Genomic DNA, 14619 nt, shown 5'->3' with positions numbered 1-14619 from the left:
CCCCTTTCAAGAGTTAGAGAGTGGCGAGCCTGAAATGCCATTAAGTTCCTTTACTTGCAAACCTAAAAACTAAGAAGAAATAGATAAAGGCTACAATAAAATATGGCTACACATGTGCAATCTTCAGGGTCAACAGCTCAGCTCTGACTGGATGGTTGGGAATGTAGGGATTTATATTCCTTGCAGATAGCTGGTCATTTGCATCCTTTTGGAGGGTCGTTGAGGCCACATGGAGGTTAATCTGTGTCCTTGGGGTCATCTGAATATTGCTAATGGTTCCCGTAGTCTGTAAATCTTTTTTTTTTGGGGGGGGGGGGAGAAATCTGTTCATATTCTCACACCATTCAAAGGGTGTGCTTCAACGGCCCTCTAAAAGAATGCAAATAAGCAGCTGTCTGAAAGGAATATAAATCCTTCCATACCCCACCATCCTGTCAGAGCTGAAAAAGCTTCTTGGATGGTAAGCAAAATGTCTTCAAAGGGGAAAAAACCCAAAAAACAAAAAACAAAGTCCAGCTGCCTCCTGAAAAAGAACTTTGGAACTTCCAGTAAGGAAGAGCACAATTATCCCATACACGTATGTAAAACTTAAAATTGCTTGGTATGTCAAATAGCTAGTTATAAAAATGGGATACCAGCTGACTTCTACAAGGGATAGCTAAGAACTTTGGCAACCTTGATAGTTGAGCTATCAAAACATCTGGAATAGCAGGTGGCACCCATATCCATGAAGGCCTTTGTGTACATTGTTCCAGTTGTGTCCTTTCTCTTAGACTGGTAGGCTGTTTACAATCATTTGTGCTCTGGTCACCTCTGGTTTGCATTACTGCAATGTGCTGTGCATGGAACTACACTTGAAAGCTACTCAAAAGCTGTCATTGGCCTACTTGCAACACAAATAGTTGTTGGACACAAGTCAGTACACTCATATAACACCATTAGTTTTCCCACTAATAGTATATGGCAGGGGTGTCCAAACTTGGGAACTTTAAGACTTGTGGACTTCAACTCCCAGAATTCCCCAGCCAGCCATGCTGGCTGGGGAATTCTGAGAGTTGAAGTCCACAAGTCTTAAAGTTCCCAAGTTTGGACACCCCTGGTATATGGTTTTAAGAAAGCCTGAGGACTGAAGAACTGATGCTTTCAAATTGTGGTGTTAAAGAATACTCAAATACTATCAAATCAGTCAATCCTAAAAGAAATCAACCCTGCGAGGATAGAAATTGAAACTGAAGCTCAAATACTTTGGCCACCTAATGAAATGAGAGGACTTGCTGGAACCTAAATTGGGAAAGATTGAAGGCAAACAGAAAATGATACAACAGAGGATGAAATGGTTAAATAGTGTCGTTGATGCAGTGAACATGAATTTGGGCAAACTCTGGGAGACAGCGGGGGCCTGGTTAGTGCTACGATCCACAGGGTCGCAAAGAGTCAGACACGACTTAGTGGTGGAACAACAACACAATTTTGCGAGCTGTGTTGGCTCACGGATGCAGTTCAAGTTGCCAGTTATCATCTATAGAATAAAAGCCCTACGTGGCCTAAGGCTAGGTTATTTGTAGGACAGCTCACCTCCAATTGTCTCTGCTTAATCTATGAGATTTTGCAGAAACAATGACATCTGATGGGACCTGGTGATGCTTTCTCTGCCCTGGCACCTGCTTTAGGGAATATTATTTCCCAAGGTTCAAATGGTGTGACCCTACTAGCCCTCCATAAAGTCCTAAAAATATGGCTCTTCTGGACATTTGGGCCAAAGTGCGAGATGAACTCATCCGGAATGAAAGCTATGGCTGGTCTCAATCATTTTGTTAGCTTTTATTTTGTTATTCTCTTTTCAGATCCAGGCATTGGTTGTGCTTCGTTTTTAGGGTTTTTTGTTTTCCATGTTTCTCTCCAATTGTAAGCCGCTCAGGGTTGCTTTTTACAAGCTGGACATCCATATAAATCAAACTAACCAACAACAAACAAATATATCTTGAACCGTCTCTGCCACATTTACTCCAAAATGAGCAAAGCTTATTTCGCAACCTGAATCAAAGGTAAGGCATTGATTGTTCTAGGCAGCTGCTTAAATACAGGAACAGTTTGCCTTTATCCCTAAAGACTATCTTTCGTTGGCTTAGGCAAAAATGGAAAATAGCAGTCACAAGCAGTTTATTTTGGAGAGAATGAATGGATTAATATTGTCAACCCAAATCATTCTTTTCCTCCTGGGCTCTAATTACATCTGGCTCTAGTAGAGGGTTCTTTCTGACACCATGATTTATACTAATCACTGGTCTGAGCTTCCAAATGAAAAGATAAACTATGATGTAGAGTCGCTTCTGTTTCTTAACTTCCTATCAATTCAATACTCCAACCTTTCGGTAGAGATACTTTCAGAAACAGAGCATCAGTGCTCATTATGGTTTATTCTACTTTAACAGCCAATCAGAAGAACCAATTACTTACTTACAATGAAACTGAGTGGTCTTCTGTGAATTCACCCAAGGGCTTCCTACTTCTGCAAAGCCCATTCAGAACCTGCTATAGTATATGGCATGCTTTGCTTGGCGTCTCGTCCTCCACACATACAATGAATGACTAGCTGCATTTCATGCTAAATCCTCTTAATTCCTGATACCAACATTCCTGATCCTGCATGAAATTCTAAAGTCACTAGCACCAAGCAGGGAAGAAGGGAAGGATGTATGAAGACAGATTACTGGAATCGACACCTTCAAGATGTGAGTCAGTCAGCATAAAGATCTAGGTCTGTGATGGTGAACCTATGGCATGCGTGCCGGAAATGGCACACAGAGCCATCTCTCCAGGCACGCCATTCATTGCCCATTGTGCACACCAGCCAGCTGGTGTTCACACACACAGTGGCACCAGAAACCGGAAGACAAAGTGACCGGCACACATGCACACGCTGGAAGCTCAGGGAACTGCTCTTCCGGTTTCCTCCCCTGCATGCACGTGCTCACTCCCGTTTTGGCATTCAGTGCCAAAAAGGTTTGCCAATACTGATCTAGGTTATGCACTTTTCCCGATGGACAGAAAGATGTTCAGGCCATTTGGGGAATAGGATGTAATCCCAGTACACAAGTCACAAAGTGAAGCAAACCATGGCTGCTGAAGCTTCCATGGGATGAAAAGGATGTAGTTAGATTCTTGTGCATCTTTGCTAGGACTTTAGTCAGCATTAAGAACTGCTGGAAGACTTTTTATAAGGACCTGTTCCATGAGAACCTGAGTTTACTTCCTAGAGATGGAAGGCCTATTTGGTCCCTACTGAAAAAAAGACAGGCGTTGGTGTTTGTCTCAAGATACAGTGATCATTCTTGCATTTGCTCCAGTGGATTCCAAGAGGTCTGGTGAAGGAGACTAACTCCCAAGACTGGAAACAGAACATTACAAATAGGTGAATGTTGTGGAACTCTGGATCATGACTGCTGGGAGATTTGGGGAAGAGCAAGAGAAGATGTGAGGACATGGCCCTCATCTTTAAAAATAGAAAGGGAGATCTTTGAGTAATAGATAGCATAGGACTCAAGACCATGGAAGAAGAGTGTAGGGAAGGGCTATGATATGAATATATGGAACTGAGGGATATTAGGGCAATATATTTCCCCAAAACCAAGCAATCAATAACCAATTATGTTCCCAAAGATCTCAAAATGGATGAGGGGCCTTTCTTGTCAATCGTTCAGGAACAGAACAAAATTCCTGGGCTTCCCTATTAAGGGGAAGTGTAGTCTCTGCAAATTCTGACAGCAAGGCAGCAGGAATTGGCAAAGTAAAAAGCAAAAAACAGGGAAACGAATAATCATAGATAAGCATCTAGCTGGACAAAGGTGAATTCCAGGTCAAGAAATCCAAAGCCAAGCTGAAGATTTAGGATGCCAAATCAGCAGCAGTTAAACAAGCAGGGGTTGTAAATAACTGGATTCACAAAGTCACTGTTCATGGAGCCAGATGCTTAAATTGCTTCTAGCAAATGAAAACTGTTTCTGTGAGTCTTAAATCCCTTCCTTGCCAAGAGTGCCAGCTGTTGCCTTCCTTCTGCTCTGCTGGGTAGTTCCGTGTCTTGCTCCCCCACCACTGGGGAGGCACTGGGTTGAGAATTGTGGTTACCCTACACCAAATCAATGGTCCTTCACAAAATACTGAAGAGGTTTCTACGGAGGAAAATCAAGATCCATTTGCTGTATAACAGAGTTGAGGAGATTTGGAGGATGGGTCCAACCACCTTCTCCATCATATAACAGACCTCCTCACAGTTCACACCCTTATACAAGATTATGAATCCTCCATGGTGGCCATGTTGGAATTTGATTTTCAAAATCCCTACAAGTCTTTGTAAGCGACCCCTGGCAGTAACCCCCAATGTTGTCCTTATTTTATTTTTGTAGTACCTATCAATGTCCAAAGGACATAAGTAAGACCCTATGGACTTAAAACAAACTATATCAATCAGTAATATTCATGTTTCACTTTCACTTTTCATAAATGAAAATGCACTAGATTAACTCTCTTATTTTTATTGTGGGACACTAGGTGAGGCTACCGTTTCATCTACTTTATTCCATGCTTTATACTAGAAAACTGTGGTTGATTTCAAACAATTATGTGTAAATCTGTGTAAATCTAGCTTCACAAAGATAATAAATTGCTTAGTTCCCTTCTCTTCTCTTCTGCCAAAGTTGGACAAAAATTGAAAGTTTCTGCTTCTAGTTTAGATTAAGCACAAGTGTATACATAGTTTGTGATTAAATGTAATCATGGCTACTTTACAGAAAACAGCTTCACAATCCACAGACCTGACTTGTTTCTACTGCCATCAAACAAGGGATCCCCCCCCCCATTTCTAAGGTCTCATTAATCTAAAGTGGAACCAAACATCTCTGAACTTTTTGCAACTGATCTGAGAACAAAGGGGATTGTTTATGTAACTTTTAAATTATTAATCAGGTTGGATCTGAACCAGTTCATATGAACAGTTCACCTTGCTTTTTCTATACCTACACACCAGTGGTGGGTTTCTATTTTTTTTACTACCGGTTCGCTCGTGCACGCTCGTGTGCTCACATGGCGCTTCTGCACATGTGCAGAAATGTTCGGGCGGGTGGGCGGAGCCTCCCACCGCCACAAGTACCAGTTCACCTGATCTGGGCCGAGCCAGGAGCAACCCACCTCTGCCTGAAAAAAATCAGAGTGCTGTCTTAGGAAAAGCACTATGGACCAAGTGTCCGCTTGAGCAGAAATAAACCTCTGCTTGCCTCTTTTAAGTAAAAGCAAATTCTTTGAAATCTGATTAATATGTACAGGAAATCTTGTAAAGCAAGACTTAATTAATTGTTTGCATGAACAATTTCAAGGAAGGTGGGGATTTTTCAAAGGGTTTACTATAAGTCATTGATCTTTACAATTGCATCTATTGTTTAAGATGCAATCCTTAAAGTTCTTATCTAGAATTCAAATACCTTGCAAATCATAAGAAACAAAAGATTCACTTAGGCTCAGTAAACAAGCAATAGCTGTAACTATAGCAAGTTAGGAGTTACAATATTGTCCCCAGATGTAATCTCACAAATGCTCCCAGTATCAGAATGTACCCACAACACAAATCAAGAAATGGTTGGGGGAGAAATTCAGCCAGATAAGAATCCATGGGATTGGTCTAACTCATAAAGGAAACATCAAAGAATTCCTAAACGTCATAGGATGCACATCCAGGAAATAAGATTTCATGCTGCTGCTGTTTAAGAAAATGTGACCATGGCTCATTTTTGCACTTTCAAGAGATTTCAGCCTGCTGGATCTGTTGCCAATTCAATACTGACTATATTCAACAATATACAGACACTGTTATACTCTCCAGAAATAATTAATGTTCTTTTAGTGTTCTTTAAACCACACTGGAACTATCCTTCAAGCTTGTAAATTGGCAAAGCTGTTTTTCTTTTAGATAGAACCAAAATAGCATATTATTTTAAATGCCCAAATCAAACACAACTGTTCTTTGTTTATAACAACACATTTCCTAATTGACAGTAAATTCTTCTGTGCCACTGTGTGTTAATTCCTCACATTCTCTGTGTGATCAGAGTAGAATATCAAAATAGTGCTGAATTTAATTTAACAAGTTAAATTGCTATGAAAATGAAATCACTTTCATTTCACTAAGAACACATTGCCCTGATTGTAGAATAGATTTGTATCACCTCTATGCCAAAGAGCACATATTTAATTAATACAATTTATACTGGGCAAATGTTTGAACATTCATTATTTAAACAATATCAATCCAGTTGGACTTTAAGGAACAACTTAATTATGTAAAATATTCAGTCAGCAATGTGCAATGGATTATTTCCTTTATGCTAACTAATTAATATATTCTAATTCCCATTCCCATTACTTGTCCCAGCTTCTGCCAACCTAGCAGTTCGAAAGCATGTAAAAATGCAAGTAGAAAAAATAGGGACCACTTTGGTGGGAAGGTAACAGCATTCCGTGTGCCTTCGCTGTTTAGTCATGCCCGCCACATGATCACGGAGACATCTTTGGCTCTTTGGCTTTAAAATGGAGATGAGCACTGCCCTCTAGAGTCTGAAACAACTAGCATATATGTGCGAGGGGAACCTTTATCTTAATCTTTTTATTCTATTTAGCTAACTTCTTCTAAGTATTTAATTTAATTTAACTGACAGGTGACGTGTTAGTGCCACTTTATAATGTCCTGGTAAAACCACACTTGGAATATTGCACTCAATTTTGGTTGCCACAATATAAAAAAGACCTTGAGACTCTGGAAAGAGTGCAGAGAAGAGCAACAAAGATTAGGGGGCTGGAGGCTAAAACATATGAAGAATAATTGCAGGAATTGGGTATGTCTATTCTAGTAAAAAGAAGGATGGAATGACATGATAGCAGTGTTCCAATATTTGAGGGGCTGCCACAAAGAAGAGGTGGTCAACCTATTCTCCAAAGCACCTGGAGGCAGGACAAGAAGCAATGGATGGAAACTAATCAAGAAGAGATCCAATCTGGAATTAAGGAGAAATTAAGGAATTGAGAACAATTAACCAGTGGAATGCTTGCCTTTAAAAGTTGTGGATGCTCCATCACTACAGTGACGTGCAGTCAGGTGAGGCAGGTGAGGCACAGCCTCACCAGTCTCATCATGAAAAAAAAAAGTAAAAGGAAAAAGCTGAGCTAGTTACTGCCTCACCGTGGATGACTCTGCTTAACTGTTAAAAAAAGCTGGAAAAGGTACGTGTGGGTTGGAGGGAGGGGGAGGAATTCAAACTTCATCCTCCTGGTGCTGTGCATGGCTTTGGGCAAAGGCTGGAGGGAAGGACCCTGGCTCGCTTGTGCTCTCCCTCCCCAAGAGTAGTTTGATTGCAGGCAGAGCCACGTTGTGGGGCCGGTGTGTGTGCTACAGCATGGCTCTTTGCCTGGCTTCCTGCCTCCTCCTGTGGTCTCCTCACTGGTGCTCTCCCTCCCCAAGTGTAGTGACTTCCTCCCCAGGCCCCCATTCATTTCTCTCTCTCACACACACAGCTGGATAAAACTATATAAAAATCTAGCCCAGCTTCACTGATTACAAGTTTGAAAAGGCAACGTGGCTCCGCCTGCAATCAAACTACACTTGGGGAGGGAGAGCACAAGCGAGCACTGAGGAGACCACAGGAGGAGGCAGGAAGCCAGGCAAAGAGCCATGCTGTAGTACACACACTTGCCCCCAGCCTCTTTCTTTTGGAAGGCTCAGATCGGCTCCCCTCCGGCTTCTCTGCCTCTCCTCTCACCCCAGCCTGCCAGCAGGAGGTGGTGGGTGGGCTTTATTGTGTTCCAGGCATTTCCCACCCAGACAGCAGGCTGCATTTGCAATGGTGGAGGTGTTTGGGAAAGGCAGCAGGGGAATGGGGGGGATGGCAGAGGAGCTGCTTTCAAGCCACTGGAAAAGATATCCAATCCAACTTTTGTGTGTGTGGGGGGGGGTTTGTTTGAGAGTGAGTGAGAGAGGGAAGGGGTAGGAGAGATAGTCCAATCCAACTTCTGTGTGTGTGTGTGTGTGTGTGTGTGTGTGTATGTTTGAGAGAGGGGGAGGAAGGGAGAGAGGGAGGAAGGAGGGGAAGGAGAAGAAAAAGAAAAAGAAAGAAGGAGCAAAGGAGAAAAACAAATGCTGTCGCTTTAAATTGGAACTGAGCATGCCTGGCTGTGGAATTCTGGGAATTGAAGTCCACAAGTCTAAAAATATTTGAAACCCAGCACTATGTCAGTGCCTCACCAGTCATAAACCTCACTGCACGTCACTGCATCACTATAGGTTGTTAAGAAGAGATTGGACAACCATTTGTCTGAGATGGTATAGGGTCTCCTGCTACTCCTTAGGATAATAATAATAATAATAATAATAATAATAATAATAATAATAATAATAATAATAATAATAATAATAATAATAATATTTAATGCTTCTAGACCGCCCCCTCTCCCACAAGGGACTCGGGGCGGTGTACAGTTCATACAAAATATAACAGGATACAATAAAATTAAATTAAATATGTACAGTTGACAATTGACATGGAGGAGGTTAAAATGTAGTTAAAAGAACTGTACAAAGCAGATATAAAATAAATTCAAACCCCTAAAAACAAATACAGTAAATTAAAAAACCCTAAAATAACCAGATATAATACATTTGCCAGGAGGGACAGTTGAATTATGCCAGGCCTGCTAGTCGGAACAGGTGGGTCTTCAGTTTTTGCCGGAAGGAGCGGAGGTCAGAAGTGGTTCTAATGTCGGGGGGGAGGTCATTCCAGAGGGTTGGGCCCATCACAGAGAAGGCCCTACTCCTCGGTGTCGCCCGCTGGCATTGCCTAGTGGACGGCACCAGGAGAAGTCCCTCCCTGTGTGAGCGTATTGGCCGCAGGGATGTATGTGGGAGGATGCGATCCCGCAAGTAACTAGGTCCCGTGCCATGGAGCGCTTTAAAGATGGTAATCAGCACCTTGAAACGCACCCGGAAAACCACAGGCAGCCAGTGCAGCTCGCGCAGGAGAGGTGTTACGTGGGAGTACCTTGTACTCCCCATCACAGCCCGCGCGGCTGCGTTCTGAACTAACTGCAGTCTCCGGGCGCGTCCCAAGGGCAGCCCCATGTAGAGAGCGTTGCAGTAATCCAGGCGGGACGTCACCAGCGCATGAGTGACCGTGCGTAGGGCATCCCGGTCCAGTAGGGGGCGCAATTGGCGCACCAGGCGAACCTGGTGGAACGCCCCCCTTGCCACGGCTGCCACAAGGTCATCCATTGACAGCCGGGCATCAAGGAGGACGCCCAAATTGCGCGCCCGTTCCACAGGGGGCAATTGTTCGCCCCCTATGGCCAGCGATGGGATCAGCTGGCTGAACCGAGGTGCCGGTAGCCACAGCCACTCAGTCTTGGAGGGGTTGAGTTTAAGTCTGTTGTCCCCCATCCAGACCCTGACGGCCTCCAAACACCGGGACATCACTTCGACAGCCTCGTTGGGGTGGTTTGGAGTTGAAATATACAGCTGAGTATCATCAGCGTAGAGGTGATACTCAACCCCAAAACCACGGATGATCTCACCCAGCGGCTTCACATATGTGTTGAACAGGAGAGGCGAGAGGACCGACCCCTGTGGCACTCCACAAGTGAGTGGCCTCGGGGTCGACCTCTGTCCCCGTCAACACACATTGCCTCCGGTCGGAGAGGTAGGAGCCAAACCACCGCAAAACGGTACCTCCGACTCCTATCCCCTCCAACCGGTGCAATAGGATACCATGGCCGATGGTATCAAAAGCCGCCGAGAGGTCTAATAGGACCAGGATAGAGGAACAACCTCTATCTCTGGCCCTCCAGAGATCATCAACCAACGCGACCAAGGCTGTCTCTGTGCTGTGCCCGGGTCGGAAGCCGGACTGGCGTGAGTCTAGATACTCGGATTCGTCAAGGTGTCGTGGAAACTGCTGCGCCACCACATTCTCTACAACCTTCGCTAGAAACGGAAGGTTGGAGACTGGACGATAATTAGCTAGCTCCATTGGGTCAAGTGAAGGCCTCTTAAGCAAGGGCCTCACCACCGCCTCTTTCAAGGTGGTTGGTAAGGATCCCTCACCCAATGAGGCATTCACCAGGCCCAGAAGCCAGCCTCGGGTCACCTCCCAAGATGCCAGTACCAACCAGGAGGGACACGGGTCCATTAAACATGTGGTGGGTCGCAGCCGTCCACGCAACCTATCTAAATCCTCGGGGGCAACAGAATCAAACTCCTCCCAGGATGGTCTCACAAGACTCGCTGTTGGCGGCCCGTCTGGTCCACTGAGTGGGGCCCATCCGCTCCGGATCTGAGCGACTTTGTCCTGCAGATATTCCCCAAATTCCTCTGCTCTGCCCTGTAAGGGTGCCCCCTGTGTCCGCTGTGACAAGAGGGAGCGGGTCACCCTAAACAGGGCGGCAGGGCGGTTATCCGCGGACGCAATAAGGGTGGCGCAATATCTACGTTTGGCCACCCTTAATGCCACAAGGTAGGTCCGCAAGTAGGATCTTACCTGTGTTCGATCAGATTCGGAGCGTGAGGACCTCCACCTGCTCTCTAGACGTCTCCTGTGGCGCTTCATCACCCTCAGCTCCTCGGTATACCAAGGAGCCCGGGTGGGTTGCTGCCGCAGGAGAGGTCGCAAAGGCGCAACCCGGTCCAAGGCCCCAGCCGCCGCCCTATTCCAGGCGGCCGCTAGGTCCTCCGACCGAGCGCGGGTCAGGGCTACAGGTAATGGCCCAAGCTCCGTCTGGAACCTATCCGGCTCCATCAGGTGCTTGGGGCGGTACCAGCGTGGACCGTCTGGTCCCGCCTCCTCGCGGTGGGGGGTAGCGCCAGGGAAGTCAAGCCGGAGACATGAGTGATCTGACCATGACAGGGGTGTAACAGTAAAATCCCCTCTACCCAGATCACTCGTCCACTGCTCAGATACAAAAACAAGGTCCAATGTGTGGCCTCCTTCGTGTGTGGGGCCCTGAATTAACTGGGTCAGGCCCATGGCTGTCATGGAAGCCATGAACTCCCGAGCTACCTCAGATGCTGCTCCCGTCGACGGCAGGTTGAAATCCCCCATAACCACAAGCCTGGGGATCTCAACCGCCGTCTCCGAGATCAGCTCGAGGAGCTCGGGCAGGGCTGCTGATGTATAGCGAGGAGCCAAGTATACAATCAGCAAACCCAACTGCCTCCCTGGGCCCCATTTCACACCAAGGGACTCACACCCGGATATCTGAGGAACACTGAACTCCCTCGGCTCTAGACCTTCCCGTATAACTACAGCCACCCCAACACCCTTACCCAGGGCCCGAGGCTGATGGAATGCACGGAAACCTGGTGGGCACATTTCCACGAGGGGTAAACCACCCTCGTGGCCCAACCAGGTTTCCGTTATCCCTGCAAGGTCTAGCTCCCCCTCAGAGATCAACTCATTAATGAGGGGGGCCTTGTTGGTTACGGACCTTGCATTGCAAAGCATCAGCTGTAGGCCCGGGCTCTGTAGTTCCTGGCCACCTAGGTTGCGGGGGTTGGTGCAAACGACCGGGCATAGCCAACAACCACGGTCTCCCAACCGACCTTGTGATCTTCTCTTGTCCTCGCATCCCCCCCTCCCCGCGACCGTTGTAATCAAACAACCCTCTATTGGAATCACTTGTTCCCTCTCCCCCCCCCCCCGCTCCGCTCACTTCCTTCCCGGACTCACCTGTCCGTCTAGCACTGGCACTGGCGCCTCTACCGGCCTGGTTATCACACACCCCCTCCCTGGAACCCCTTAATAACAATAAAAAACTTCTGGATAAAAAGCCCCTCAGCCTCCGTTTCTTCCACCTCTCGGGGTTCACAAACCCGTCATCAAGGCAGGCCCTTGAGAGAGCCAAGGGCCATACCTGCGAGAGCGGGGCCTCCTGCAGGCGGAGCAGGTCCAACCTCGAATAAATAGTTCGTTAAAAGTCCAATGGAATCAGGATGCTAATAAAGGTTGATAGAAAGTTGGTAAAAGTTCATAAAAGTTGATGGTTAATGAGTCAGGGTCTTAGAGGGAGGAAGGAGATGTTAAAATATTCAGATAGAGAAGAAGGGGGTGGGAATGATCGAAATAGGATATAGGGGGTTGGACTAGAGGACCTCCAAGGTTCCTCCCAATTCTGTTATTCTCTTATTTACTACAATTATTGCAGTCTCGGATCCTGTTAAAAATCTACAGAAAGCTAGTAGAAGAGGTCATCCACCAGTTTGGCATAAAATATCATCAATATCTATCTCCATTCTCATTTAAATGGGGGACATGGTAGAACTTCTAAGCCAGTACCTGGAGCTGCCAGGATCTGGATAGGTAACAAAATAGACAAATGAAGTGATAGTTCATTAAGTAGTTTAATGATTCTGGATTTGTAATAACTTTTCCTCTGAATGGGTAATGTTTCCCTTATCTTGGGATTCCTTCTGGACTCATGGTTCTTGATGGAAGAACAAGAGCAAGTAATGATCAGGCGGGTCTTTGTCCAGCTATACTCTTCCCTAGAGCTGAAGAGTATCTCTCATTCTGTAAGTACCTCACTTCTGGATTAATGCAATTTCTTTTATATCTGGCTATCATTGAAAATGACACAGAAATTTCAATTAGTGCAAGCTGTGTCACCCATGTTATGGGCAATGTCATTGCTACTACATAACTCTAGGAATTAACAGTAATGGCTGTCCATATGTTTCCAAGTGCATTCAAGGTGTAGATCATTAGTTTAAAAGCCCTACGTGGCTCAGGACTGAATCTGCCTAACCATTATGTTCAAACAGAGAATGCCTGTTGAAGGTCCTTGTGTATTTTGCAGTGTAATTAGTAGGGTCATGAAAATAGACATAGTTTATGGCAGCTCCCCACTTTTGAAACAGTTTCACCCTTGAAATGCTGGTAGCCCAATCCTTATGGCTTTCCAAAGGCTTGCAGAGACCTGACTGAAGGCCTTCAGGGATTCACTCCTATTGGTGCCACAGTATATTATACAGAAATTCTATAACTTTCATATAAAACATAATGAACTGCGAGCCACTAGACTGAAGCAATATATGTGTCTTACAAATAAAACAAATAAAAATAAACATCAGAGAAAAAAATGCTAAATAAACATGAACTGTGTAATCAGAACATATATTAATGCCTTATGTTACTACACACAGCCAATGGATCTTACCAGAATTTCAGGGAGAATAACTGCAGTTAATGCCTTGTCATTGATGAAAGTATCTTTAACTAACATATACAGTCTCTCAGCTTCAGAAAAACAAGTAATTTCTAGCACAACTGCACCTGAATAAATGAAGAATATATTTAACATGACATGCCCATATTTCATATGTATCCATACTGTGAGTTCCCATATTTGTTCCAACGTAAATATTACTATGCCATTTACCTCACTCACTCAAATCTAAAACTTTATTGATTATTAAAGTCACTGGGGACAATATTTATTTCTGGAAAACAAAACATCTCTTTCTATGGTACAATCTAGATTTTTTTTAAAAATAGTAAAATGTTTTCTATTCCAGGAGATGAAATATCAATACACATAATAGTATAATTAGGGAAGAGTTCATGCTTCTACATGCAAAGAGCATTAGGAGGCGGGGAAAGAGCTAGTAAAGTAATTCTTACATGCACCATACATGAACCAGAGCAAAACCATATACCCAATAATTCAACTGCCAAATTTGAATTAAAACATGATATTCTTACCTTGAGATGAATATATGTGACTCATAGAAACTAAATTGGCTGAAACGATAATAAAAAAAATATCATTGTCCAAGCATCCCTTTTAAAAACCTTTTTTTCCTAACTGAAAGAAAAGTGTACAGCTAATAAGTTAATGCTGTCTCGTTTTTGATGTATTTTAAAAGACCAGTTGTGTTTATTTGAAGATGAGTGAAATTTAAACACAAACTGTCCATGGAGTTTCAGCTAAGGCTTCAGGAGAGTAAATAGGATCAACTGGTTCGTAATAAAACAAAGCTAATTCCAAATAGTACTGCTGGGAATATGTTAGTTAAACAAACACCCATCACACATAAGCTAACTATTAATTTAAGTTGCTGTCAGCAAGGATTGGATGGGTAACATTCCAGAAACCATGGGCACAATTTTCATCGGTGCAACTGAGCTTTTGAGGACCCAACAGATAGATAGATATACACAACCCACATTCATTCTGTGTTGGAAAAAGTGGGATAGAATGATTGCATAACATGCCAGGTTGGTGTTTAACAAAGAATCCAATATGTTTTCACCCAGCAATATACCTAACTTACACATTTCCACTTCTCCTTCATTATCCAAAACAGCCAATTCTAACCTAGTTAATTTTAAAAAGAAACCAGTCTTCATACCTTCTCTTCTTAAGCGGCTATATTACTTTAACACAGTGCTTCTCAAATAGTGGGGCGGGGCCCCCAGGGGGGGCGCGAGGCTCCGTAAAGGGGGGCTCAGCTCAAATTATTTTATATATTTTTGTTTTGCAGGTTAAAGTTTTTTTTAATATTGTGTTCCTTTAAATCCTGTGCTCCTTTAA

The 14619-nt window shown here is 44.3% G+C and overlaps 1 protein-coding gene across 1 annotated transcript in view; it reads right to left on the bottom strand.

Moving 5' to 3' along the window:
* The window catches only part of DGKQ (diacylglycerol kinase theta), a 94343-nt gene that overhangs the window by 15372 nt on the left and 64352 nt on the right, over positions 1–14619 (bottom strand). Inside the window, exons 14-15 of the mRNA XM_081943028.1 lie at positions 13788–13826; positions 13243–13358 (exon numbers count right to left, since the gene is read on the bottom strand). Of these exons, the coding sequence (XP_081799154.1) occupies positions 13243–13358; positions 13788–13826 (155 nt within the window). The remainder of the gene's footprint in view (positions 1–13242; positions 13359–13787; positions 13827–14619) is intronic.

The sequence above is a fragment of the Natrix helvetica genome, assembly GCF_964273705.1.
Source record: "Natrix helvetica genome assembly, chromosome: 2".
Lineage (NCBI taxonomy): Eukaryota > Metazoa > Chordata > Lepidosauria > Squamata > Natricidae > Natrix > Natrix helvetica.
This window is presented reverse-complemented; position numbering and strand designations above follow the sequence as displayed.